At 39.1% G+C, this 13,251-nt stretch overlaps 1 protein-coding gene across 1 annotated transcript in view; it reads right to left on the bottom strand.

The window, feature by feature from the left end:
* The window catches only part of DOCK10 (dedicator of cytokinesis 10), a 364,408-nt gene that overhangs the window by 147,080 nt on the left and 204,077 nt on the right, over positions 1-13,251 (bottom strand). The window contains 3 exon segments of the mRNA XM_020975484.2: positions 3,243-3,377; positions 3,663-3,785; positions 4,206-4,278. Of these exon segments, the coding sequence (XP_020831143.1) occupies positions 3,243-3,377; positions 3,663-3,785; positions 4,206-4,278 (331 nt within the window).

Genomic DNA, 13,251 nt, shown 5'->3' with positions numbered 1-13,251 from the left:
TCCTGGTAAATAGAAGTCTTGTACTCCTAAAATATTCAGGCACAGCATTTGGACCTTTGGATTTCTGAGAGACTGGTTTTTGTTTTTGTTCATTACTTGTAATCTATCAGAATATTATTATTGCCTTTAATGCTTCCCTTTCTACCAACAAAAGACTCTTCCTTCCTTCCTGGGCAACTTAAATGCCTTCTAGCTAATAAAGCAGGTAGGATTAAATTTTCAATATCTCTGTGTGCTTGCATGCTGCATGCGTGACATCTCACAAATGCTGTTTTCTGGGCGAAGTGTCCCTTGGTTGCTGGCCTCTCCGAGGGAAGAGCTATCCAGCAAGAGGGAAACAAAAGGTGATGCAATTATCTGGGGAGTTTCTGAGCACCTAGATAACAAACCGGGATAATTTATGCAACAATAGCCCACAAATGAGCTCTCAGTGGTGACCTAAGCTCATGAGATGACAGCAATATTTTGCTCTGCACTGGGTAAACAGCCCTAGCTGGAGCTGTACAAGCAGTTCTGAGATGATCAGCTTAGAATACATAGGACCAAGATCGCTTCCGTACAACGATAACTAAAGTGATCACACACCTCTTGTCATTCCAAACTTCCAAAGACCTTGTAATATGATAAACCACATCTTTTTTTTTTTTAACCAAAGGTGGCCTGACTCTTGAAGGTCACAGGAAAAAGGTAGAAATGTGGACCTCAGCCAATGTCATTGTGACTCCAAAAATAGATGAGAAAAAGAAAGGGGTTCTGAATTAATAGAGGGTTGTTGTGATTCCAACAAAGAAATCAGGGGAAGTAGCTTTGATCATTCTACCCAATGGAGAAGAAGGGACTTAGAATGGGGAAACCTATAAAATGGAGCTAACAGGCATCATCATCTACTTCTAATATGGTCTTAGTGCCTAAGGTACATAGATGCTTGGATTAAGGGAGAAAGAAAGGCAAACAAGCTTCACACAACATTCCATTCCCTGTCCTCCTCTATGCCTTTTCATTGGCCATCTTTTGTGCAGGAAATGGACTCCCTTTTCATCTCCGATTTAATAGAATCTTTGGTTCCTTCAGGACTCAGCCCAAGCACCGCCTTCCACATAAAATCTTCCCTGGTCTCTTCCGGTGCTGGAACATCCCCTCCCAGAACCACCCGCTGTTCATTTTGCATATTCTTAGATATGTACATGTTGTCTCTCGCGTTAGAGTGGAAACTCCCTGAGATCAAGAAATTTGCATTTTTGTCACTGTGCTTGGCACAGATACTGGCATATCATAACTGCGTAATAAACTAATATATTTTGCTTAATAAATTTTGATTGACTTATTGATTCAATCATGTTGATCAGTGGGTCATGTATTAGAGGCAGGTAGGTGGTAGAGAACAGAGAGACCTAGACCCAGAGCCAGAAAGATCTAAGTTCAGATGCTGCCTCAGACACTTAAATGATGTGTGTCCTTTGGCAAATCACTTACTCTCTGTCTGCCTCAGTTGCCTTAGCTGTACAATGGGGATACTAACAGCATCTATCAGGAGGCAGCGAGGTGGCTCGGTAGATAGAGCACTGGGACTAGAGTAAGGAAGACCTGAGTTCAAATCTGGCCTCAGACACTCACTAGCTCAGTGATCCTAGGCAAGTCACTTAACCTTTGTTTGCTTGATCTACTAGAGAAGGAAATGGCAAACTACTCCAGTATCTTTTCCAAGAAAACACCATATGGGCTCATGAAGAGTAGGGCATGATGGAACAATTGAAAAACAAATAGTATCTATTTCCCAGTTACTGTGAGGATGAAATGAGATAATGTTGGTTAGGATGATCTATGTAAACCTTAAAACACTATATAAATGTTAGCTATTATCATCATTATTACTGTTTATGACTGGGAGGGATTTCAGAGGTCATCTAGTTAAATCTCATCATTATGGATACAAGGAAACTAAGACAGAGACGTATTAGGGGTAGGGGGCATGACTGTGAAATGCTATATACGCTGTAGTATTTAGGCTCCATACTGTATTAGCATTTAATGCCCTTCATAAATTGTCCTTAACCTATCTTCCCAGCCTCATTATATGTTACCAACATTCTTGGGCTCTATCATCCAGACAGAATGAATGGGTTTTTTTTTTTTTTACCGTTCTTCATACTTGACACTTTGGTAGCAGTCTCTACACCTTTGAAGTGGTCATTCCTTATGGCTGCAGAACATCCTCCCCTTCCCTCGGGCTCTTGGAATCTCTGGTTTCCTTCAAGGTTCAGCTCCAGTATAATTTTTAACATGAAGACCCTCACAATTCTCCTAGAAGCTAGTGCTCCCTCGGCAAAATCACCTTGTAGATATCTTTTCTGTGTGTGTGTGTATACATATATACAAATATGTATATATAAAACACATGTAGTATATATACATACACACACATACACACATATGTATATAAAATCTCCCTTAATAAAATGTAGACTCCTTAAGAGCCTGAGCAGTTTTTTAATTTATATTTATAGCTCCAGAGCTTGGGACAGTGCCTGGCACATTGTAAGAACTTAATAGATGATTTTTGATTAATAGTTTTATTTATTAGAAGGGAGGAGTTTATATGTATACATCTACAAATACACACATAAGTGTTTGTAAATGCATACCTATGTGTACAATATGTTTACATATGCATGTGAGTATATATGTATGTGTGTGCGTATTTACAGTTTGTTCATTTTTCAGTTGTGTCTGACTCTGTGACCCTATTTGGGGTTAAGATACTGGAGTGGTTTGCTATTTCCTTCTCCAGCTCATTTTACAGATGAGGAAACTGAGGCAAACAAGGTTAAGTGACTTGCCCAGAGTCACACAGCTAGTAAGTGTCTGAAGCTGAATTTGAAGTTCTTGACTCCAGGCCTGTCATTTTATCTATTGTGCCGCGTAGCTGCCCCTGCATATATTTGTATGTATGTGTATGTATATGTATGTATATGCACATACTTTTTCCAAAATAAAAATAACAGAAATGAAATATATCCACATATACTTGATTTTATATATATAAATATTCTATGTATATACAAAAAGGACTATGATGTAAAAGCAAAATGAATCAATAAAATTTTTAAAGAGAAAACCATTAGTACGAAAACACTATTGAAATAGGAAAGCTGAAACATGTAGAAGAAATGTAGCCACAGGGGTTACAAATGAACATTCTTTTTAAAGTAAAATCTTAAACAAAGAAAACAACTTGGACTCACCTGCACAACACCTGTACAAGAATCCAAAAAGATGCAGCCTTTAGGTTCTTTGGATATTTTCTCATCTTTGTAGAAGTTCATAATGTAGGAATTATCTGGCAACTGAGTCAGCTGAAAGTAACGCTTTTTGAATGACTAAAATAAGCCCAAGAAGAAGAGAGTTAAAATTGTTTGGGTGAATCATAAAGCATTTTTCACAGAAATTAGAATATTTTAAAATGCCATTGGGTAACTTCACTTCTTGGACACTGTTCTGGAGGAAATAAACTCCTCTTCAATATCATCATACTTCTTGATAAGTAAAAGATGAAAAGAGACTAGAATATAGCCACATACAAACAATATCATCTCTGCCGTGACTCCCAGTGGGACTGCCCTTGAAGATAACCACAGTAAACCCGGATAATGATGACTGCTTACCCGGACAGTGATGCTATTATTGACGGTGCTGTTAAAATTCCCCTTGTAAAGCCAGCCAGACTTGAAGACTCCTGGTCCTCCTGGTCCTCCACCTCCCTTGGAAGATGAGTGGGATGTGGTATCCTGTGCAAAAGATAGCCGTAATAATGTGATGATTGCTGTTGTGAATGGGAGACAGGAGATGAATTCATGATCTGGGGTGTCATTAGCATGCCACCCTTGCAGGGTGCAACCCGTTAATGGCTTAGTAAATAAATTATAGAGAGCTGCTTGGGCCAGAAATGCTGCACGGGAGTCACACAGTTAATAAATGTCAAAAGTAGTATTTGAATCCAGGTCTTCCTGGCTCCAAGTTTCAAGCTCTAGCTACATACCAAATGCTTCTGATATTGGAGGCATTTAACTCTTTTCTCTGTCCAAAATGTTTATTCATTAGACCATAGGACCTGATGATAGGTCGTTCCAAATGTAGAACACTGTGAAATGCTCCAGGGAACTGTTACCTACATGTTACAAGTATTTAACCTTAAACAGTCTACTTACTTCATCCTTATCAGCATCTTCATGGTCAACTTCAAAAGAATGGGAAGGTAGTTTCTCTGGTCTGAATTCTGTTCTGAAATAACGATAGTAGAAATATAATGATAACAAAATAATAAAAAGAAACAAAGATAACAGAAGTCTTCTCTTTTCATCTTCCTTTTGTGTTTTGTCTTCCCCCATTGAATTCTAAGCTCCTTGAGGGCAGTCATCTGTCTTTTTTTCTTTGTGTCTCAAGAGCTTAGCACAACAGCTGGCACATAGTAGGTGCTTAATAAATACTATCGATGGAATGACTGCAGATCGTGAGACCTGCCTCAGTGATGAGAATTTCCAAAACGGAAGTTCACTACATGAACAAAATCACAGATCTCAGCCAGAAGGAAAAAGAAACAAAAACACATTCCTTAGATCAGGGGCCCTTGATTGAATAAATAAACAAATAAAGAAATATAGCTTATATAACATATTTGTATTTCATTGTATTTATTTACCTTTGTGGTCCTGTATACTTTAATTTTATGCATTTAAAAATATTATTCTGAGAATAAATAGGCTTTACCAGAAGCAAAACATGTTAAGAACCCTTGGTTTACATAAAGGAAAGACTTAAGAAGGTGGTCTCTTTATTTGCCCCATCTAATTGTTATTTTCACTTTATGAAAAATAAATTTCAAATGAATGCAAGTGTCATACTTAAGGTTGGGGACTAACAATTCCAACAGAGGTATTGTTGGAACATCAGTGTCATTGAGTACCAATCTTTTGCTCAGACCACTAGGCTGTGCTGCTTCCCTAATTAAGACTTCAGAATCAGTGTTTTTCTGAAGCTATCCATTAGTGCCCAAAGGTTCTGTCTGAGCTAGGGCATCCAGAAAATTCCCTCGGTAGGACCTTTACCAATTATGATTATCATTGCCCATCCTGAGGGTCCAGCAATATCATAGACCTGGCTCAGCAAAATGGAAAACTGATTCCACAGGGCACTTTCTAAAGGGTGTGTATGACTTCAATAACAACCCTTTGGAGGGAAGCAAAAAAATCGAGCCAAGCATGTCAACATTTCTAAATAGACATTTGGCTTTAGGAATAAAGGGCTGCATCCGTATATTTCTCCTTTCCATCAGGATATTTGGTGTCGTCTAGACAGAACCACAAACTTTCATTTAGGATCTAGAAACCAGAAGCAAATTCCATTTTTACTCACAAAATTTTCACTCACTCATAAAATGCTATTGATAGTTCAGATTACAAAAAAAGGCATGGAGGGGGACGCTTCATAAATAAGTGTAAAAACAGGAATGCTTTATATTTGTATTGATTGAGTCTTCACTAAATGGACTCAAATTCCTTTTTGGATATGATTTTAAAAACTGTATTCCAAGTGAATATGCCTATTTTACATAGATGGGTGTTAATAATAGTCACAGAGCTTTAAGGCTTGCCAAACACTTAATATAATTCTTTTGCTTGATACTCAGATCAAATGAATGAGATAAGTGGTATAGGAATTATTGTCCTTATTTTACAAGTGAGGAAACTAAGCTCAGGTTGGTTTTGTGACATGCATGTGGTCACAGAGGCAGTACCAGAGGGAGAATCTTCCCCAAGCTCTTTCTAAGTCAAAAGTCCAGTGCTCTATCTATGAAGCCATACTTTAAAAGGTCAATTGACTTCTCAAACCTTCCAAAGTAAGTCATGGAATGGTAAGAGTGAGATCAGTGCCATATTTTCTTAACTCCTGCTCAAAAGCTACCCCTGGTCTAAGGTGGGTAAGGATGGAGATGTTGGAATAGAGCAAGGAGAATTAAATGATCAGAGGCCACAATTAGGGTTCACAGACTGAGACAGTGAGTCACATTAGTACTTATTCTTTAAAAGCCAGGTAAGGCTTGCTCCTAAAGATGTGGGCAAAGAAAAGATGTGGGCTAAAGCAGCCCTTCTGAAACTGTGGGTCGTGACCCCACACAGGGTGGTAAATATTTTGGTAAAAGTAGAAGGTTTCTGAATGTGCAACAACCAAAAATTAATTAAAAATCAAATGTGTAATAAATCCAAAGTGTTTCTGGCCGTGTTTGTCCATGTTGCATCACTTCACTGCAGCCTTGGCTCTGGACACAAAGCATGTGCACTTTGCATGCGCATGCACTCAGGCCATGCAATGCCAATGGACGAAAGCTGAGTCACAGTAGAAAACACTTAAGAATCCCTGGGCTAAAGAACCCAATTGTTACTAAGCATCCTGGGTCACAGGGACCATTCTTATGGTTATGGCAGGGGAGTGGGAAGATAACTGTTGAACTTGGGGACGTAGCAATTCTTAGCTATTTCATTCCCTATCATTTTACAGATGAGGAAACAGAGGCCCAAAGAGGTAGTTGGTTGCCCGTGTGGATAGAGGGCTGTGGCTAGAGTCAGGAACTGAGTTCAAATACTACCTCAGATGCTTGTTGAATGAACTTGGATAAGTCACTTAGCTTGTTTGTCTCAGTTTCCTCAACTGTAAAATGGTAATAATAACATATCTACCTTGTAGGGTTGCTGTAAGGATCCAAGGAAGTAATTTTAAAGGGCTTAGTACAGTGCCTGGTACATAGTAGGAATTATATAAATGCTTACCCTTTTCCCTTACGCCTCTAAGGTGATTTACCACCCTTCCTCCTACAGAGGGGTATATAGCAGAGGCAGGGGGAAAACTTGGGGTTTTGAGATCAGATATTCTAACTCTAAATCTAGGACTCTTTTTAGAATGTCACCTAGCCTGGTCAGATCAGTCCTATGGCCATCAGAATTGGGAGTTACTCTATGTTTAATTGGTCATTCAACAAGTATTTATGAAGCAGAGGGTTAAGGAATAAGTGAGCTGAGTGGAGAGGAAGTCAAGGCAAGGAGCATAGACTGCTTTTTCCAGGAGACCAATTTAGATTCTTTCTTGATGGATATTTTAGTAAGGGAAAGGGCAGAGAAGAGGGGGTGAAGGCACTGGGAGAGTCCCACAGAGAAGAGAGATGAGGATGGTGGAGAAATGGAAAAACTAAATACACACACACACACACACACACACACACACACACACACACACACACACAAACCCCAAACCTCCCCTTATATCATAATTTTGCTAAAGACTTGGACCAAATATTTTCTTTAAATTTTCCAGCACTCTCCTCCATGATTATAACTTCTAATTCCCAGGAATGATTGCTTTCCAGGGACTGTAAACTAGCTCTTCCCCTCTGTTTCCATTAGCACTGGGGAAGGCAGGAAGCAGGACCCTCTGAAATAACATTAGCATATCCACTGGGGAAGGCTGTGCCTGACCCATGGACTTCAAGAAATGAGAAATCAAAGCAGGCTTTTATGAGAGTCTGGGAGGAACGATGCCACTATAGACCCATGGAAGTCACTGGACTTGGAGTCAGAAGAAATGGATTTGAATCTACTTCTGCTACCATCTGTATGACCCTTGGGCATGTCACCTGATGTCTCAGAACCTCAGTTTCTTCATCTATAAGATAAGCATATCGGACCAGATGATCTCTGAGCTCGCCCCTAGTCCTAGAATATGATTCTTTGCTAGATTCTTGTCAGAGATTTTTCACAAGAATGTTAAATAAATCCAGGAGAAGAGTACAGTTTAGAAAGGGAGATAAGTAAGAGAACTGACCTCAGATCATGGCTAAAATTTATATGGCCCCTAAAAGGAAAGGGGTATGGAAAAAAAGCACGGTAGCTAGGTCGTGCAGTGGATAGAGATCTGGGCCTGGAGTCAAGAAAAGCCGAGTTCAAATCTGGCCTCAGACACTTATTAGCTGTGTTCCTGGGCAAGTCATTTAACCCTGTTTGCCTCAGTTTCTTCATCTGCAAAATAAGCTGGAGAAGGAAATGGCAAACCAGTATCTTTGCCAAGAAAATCCCAAATGTGGATCATGAATAGTCAGACACAACTGAAAAATGAATAAACAACAATGGAAAAAAAATAACAAGGGTTTTGAATACAGAGGACCTGAGTTTGGATTCAGGCTCCTTCATTTACTAGCTCTCTAACTTTGGGCAAGGTATTTTGACCTCCCTGAGTTTTAGTTCCTTTATCTGGAAATTGAGGGAGTCAGCTAGATGAACTTTAAGTTCCTTTCCAGCTCTGATTCCTATGATCTTAGGTGCCTAATGACCCAAAGGATGGCTCCTTGTCATGTGTTCCATGTAAAAGAGGTAAAAGATGGCATCCATTGCAAGATCTTCTGAATGGTAAAGGAGTCAGTGTAGTACTCTAAAGATAACCACCTTGGAAACTTGGAATAGTTCTAGGACTGAAGACATTTCTGCAACAACTCCAAAGAAAGTGAAGATTGGAAAATGACAAGGTCAGACCAATGGTGCCACATGATTAAATTCTGGTTAGTCACAGGGAAGTTCAGAAAATAATGAGGTTTGTGAGACGTAGCTTTCAAGAGATGAACTTGAACCAGTTCTGAGAAACTGAATGTACGATTGGGATTTATTTTCCTGTGAGTTTTTGTCCAAGAGTGTTAGGTTGAGGCTATTTTCCCTAGAAATGCAAAGAGGTGCTTAAGATTTCTGTTTTCTCCTTTTTCCTGAGGCTGTAATTGACAGTCAAAAGGGGTTATTTTTTCTCCATTGAACAAACTGTGCTGAACAGACCAGCTGTTTCACTTCTCTGTTAAACTGTTAGGAGGCCATGTGCTATTCAAATATTATGCCACTGTGTGTCACAGTGTTCCCGAAAAATCTGTTGGTGTTCTTGCTCATAATAGGGTTGACTTGATATTATACATTGCATAGCTGAATAGATGTTATGCTTGTGAAAAGGTTAACAGATTGCTTTTTCTTAGGACATGATCTCCATAGGGAACTATTGGTTTGGGGGCTACCTATTTAGTGATGATGCAGATTTCATACAGACATGATGTTATGGTGAGGACACTGGGGAAATTCAGTTATGAGCTAAGGAATGAAGGAGATGAAGGGATGGAGGAGGAAGGGTGGTCACATAATGTAAACTGTCTGAAACAACAGCACATTTTGTCATTCCCAAAGAGAGACCTTCAAATGAAATTATTTAGGACCGATTTAGTAACACCCTACTGAGGATCTGGAACTACTGAGAAAGGTAGGGAACTTCCTGCTGAATAGAGTGACTGAGGACAAGGTGAGGAGCAGACTGGCTGGGTGAGCATCACCTGCATTACCTCATGCTCATGATTTAATGATAATATCACCTTTAGCTAGTCAGGATGGAGAAGGAGTGGTCAGGGATAGAATGAAGATTGTCACCCTACTAATATTAATATAATATGTAAATCTAGTTTCCTTTTCAGGGGCACAGGGAGACAAATCCATTTACCAAATGATGAATCTTTTGAGTTCTGGTTAGTGGAAGATAAATGGAGGAAATTAAGGAAAGACACTAAGTACCCACTTTTGGTGTCATAATGACAGGGACTGAAATTTGATTTCATTAATATAGGGAACTCTTAGGTGGATGGTCTTAGAGATTTGTCTATAACACAGAGGCTGAGTGTTAGGAATACAAATTCAAGGAAAAAGACAGTCCCTGCTCTTAGAGAGCTGACATTTTAAGGGGGGAAGATAACACCTAAAAGGAAGCAGGGGGGATACAGTGGGGAGAGGGAGAAGGGACTTACAAGGAGGCATGGTAGAAAATTCTTGGGAATCAGAAATGGAGTACAGAGAAGAATGAAGACATGGCAGTCCTGGGCACTTTCCTTAAAATACAGAAATTCTATTTTATACAGTATAGTATATTGTACTTAACAGCAATATTGTATGATCATCAATTCCAAAGGACTTCATGATGAAAAAATGTTATCCATCCTGAGGGAAAGAACATACAGATTGAAGCATACACTTTTTTAAACTTTCTTTATTTTTATTGGGTTTTGTGGCCTATTTTGTTTCACAACATGACTAATATGGAAATATATTTTGCACAGCTGCACATGTATAACCTATATCAAATTGCTTGCCTTCTCAATGAAGGGGGAGAGGAGGAAGGGAGGGAATTTGGAACATAAAATTTTTAAAAAATGAATGTTAAATTTGTTTTTACATGTAATTGGGGGAAAAATGCTAAATAAATAATTAAAATAGTTCAGGGGCAAAGATGTGGAGTTTCTGGGAGGAACCAGTTATTCAGAGGAATGGACCGTAGGGCAGGGTGGACTTCCATGGTGAGGAGGCTACTATGGAATGATGGAGATGGTCAGGAGAATCAGGATAGGAATCTGGAGAGAAATGAATGCCTCAAAATGAAACTTCTTGAGGATGAACAACTGATTGGTGTTGACAGCATTTAGGAAGTCTTTGTAAAGTTCTTAAATCCTCTTTAATAGGAGGTGGAAAAGGCCTCTGATTCTATTACTCTATTATGCCCCTCTTCCTGAAGGAAAGGCTGCTTCAGATGATGGTAGTCAGAAGAGATATAGAAAGAGTGAAACAAATGGAAAGTTTTGGATTGACCAAGTAGCCAGGGGTTGGTTGGTTCATTACAAGGACATACAGGGTCATCTGTCACTTAAAGCTCAGCAAATAGGTCACCCTAAATACTTAGATATTTCATATTCCTAGTAAAGTTATTTGGGGGCAGTTAGGTGGCTCAGTGGATAGAGCACTGGGCTTAGAAGCAGGAAGACCCACCTTTATGAGTTCAAATCGGGCCTCAGACACTTTAATTTTGTTTGCCTCCGTTTCCTTACCTAAAAAAAATGAGCTGGAGAAGGAAATGGCAAACTACTCCAGTATCTTTGCCAAGAAAACCCCAAATGGGATCACAGAGATTCAGATCTGAGTGAAAAGACTAAACAACATCCACAGAGGATATCTGAAATGAGAACGGCAGAAAAAGGGGAAGTTGACGAGCAAGGCCAGTTCCAGGGTCAGACTATCAAGAAGTCCCTGCCACAAAAAAAAAGAAGTTAAGAACCCCTGACCTAAAGGGTAGCTCCAGAGAAGTTTGACTTTGGTGATTGTTCAATGCTTGGGGAAATAGAAGACTGAAAGAGGAAGAAACTCCGTATGAGGACTTCTATTTCCTCACTGCATGAGTGCAATGTGGGATGTGCTAGAGGAAGAATGCACACAACTCACTTCAATGACCTTTCTGAGAGTGGTATGATAATTATTATCAATAAGAATAACTAGCGTCTATTTAGTTACAAGGTGCTTTAAAATATAAATATTATCTCACTTTATTCCCACAACAACTCTGGAAGGTAGTTGCTATTATTATCCCCATTTTACAGATAAGGGAACTGAGCCAAACAAAGGTTAAGTGACTTGCCCAAATATCTGAGGTAGGATTTAAACTCAAGACTTCTTGATTCTAGGTCCAGTCGTCTATCCATCGAACTATTTAGGTGCTTATATTGTAAAACTGCTCATTTTAAGGAAAAAAAAACCCCAGAGATGACCTATTCCCAAAGCTCTGGTTATCTAATGCCAAGGAATACAATTTTGAATAAGAAATGATTAGAATTAAGCATGTGAAGAAGGAAATGGCAAGCCACACCAGTGTCTTTGCTAAGAAAGTCCCATGGATAGTATGGTCTATGGGTTCATGAAGAGTCGGACACAAATGAGCAACAGCAGAGCATGTGAAGCAAAAAGCAGATAAATAGAAAAGTGCAGGTGGTCTCCTTCAATGTGCTCTCTTTAAAAATTTCTATTAATCATCAAGAACTGGTAGCTTTTCCATACTCTCTCATGAAATACAACTTCCTTATAACAATTTAAAAAATTCAGCTTGTGTAAAAAACATAACACCAATGAGGAAAGCATCAAAGCTAGGGAAAGACAGAAACTCAATGGCATGTTGATATTCCCTTGCTTGCCATACACGCTAAGTTCACAATTGGCTGCTGTCATGACTGTCTCTGGCAGGTAGAATCCAGTTTGGCATCTGTCACAGCATGAGTCAGTGGGCTGCTGTCTGTCCATACTTGGAACTGAACTCCAAATGCTCAGATTTAGAATTGTTTGGCCATGACCCACTTCAAAACCAAGCCCTCTGGTTTGTGCATGGGATAATGAGTCTCACTGTAGCCCAGAGAACAAGCTGCTTATTTTAATACTCCACCACTAGAAAACACCCAAAATTTCCTATTTTATTTTAGCATAAGGGGAATGCCCTGTGAGTAGAAAAAGAAGGTCACTTCTCTCTGAGTTGACGTTTCCTCAATTGTCCCTCTAGCTCTAAAACATAATGATTCTATGATGCCAAGAATGTTAGTTTCCTTTGCATAAAATACTACAAAAAGTCCTTCTAATAAGAAACTGGTAGTACTTTTTACATTCTCTCAATGTAGATGCAATTCTTTCTAGGTAGCTAGGTATCATAGTGGATAGACTTTGGATCTGGAATCAGGAAGACCCGAGTTCAAATCCAGCCTATTATTAGCTGTGCAACCCTTGGCAAGTCTGCCTCAGTTTCCTCACCTGCAAAATGGGGATAATAATACTCCTACTTCCCGGGGTTGTTGTGAGGAAAAAAAAAACCATGAGATAATAATAAATGGCATGGTCTTTTTTTTTTCTGATGATTATTTTCTAACATTTCTGATTTTCTCTTTGAAAGTTCCTTTCAAGAAGATTTTATTACTTCATGGCAAACTTCTTAGTATCAACTGCCTTTAGCTAAATGAGGGGAAACACTTAAGGAAGGTCCTAAACAATATTATTTCAATTAATTAGGTTATGTTTCTTAGCTGATGAATCATTCTTGCCATGAGAAAAAGATTCAGAATTTTCTATGGTTTTCACGGCTTATTGTAGTTTTTTTGATCAGTGAAATTGAACACTAAAAAAGTAAAAAATACTTTTGTCACTGGGCCACCCCCTCAACACTCCAAAAGGTTATCCTTTTATATCTGATGGTCTGATGGTGGGTGGGGTTACTATATGTGGCTATCAAAGAATTTAATAGATATAGAGAGCCTGGAAGATGGAATGGTTCTACTGAGAACAGACAACCAGAAATACTCCATCTAGGACCACTTCACATTCCATCTGT

Source organism: Phascolarctos cinereus, unplaced genomic scaffold, assembly GCF_003287225.1.
Source record: "Phascolarctos cinereus isolate Bilbo 61053 unplaced genomic scaffold, phaCin_HiC Scaffold_7;HRSCAF=346, whole genome shotgun sequence".
Taxonomy (NCBI): Eukaryota; Metazoa; Chordata; class Mammalia; order Diprotodontia; family Phascolarctidae; genus Phascolarctos; species Phascolarctos cinereus.
Note: the sequence above shows the minus strand (reverse complement) of the source record. Positions and strands in the feature narration are given on the sequence as shown.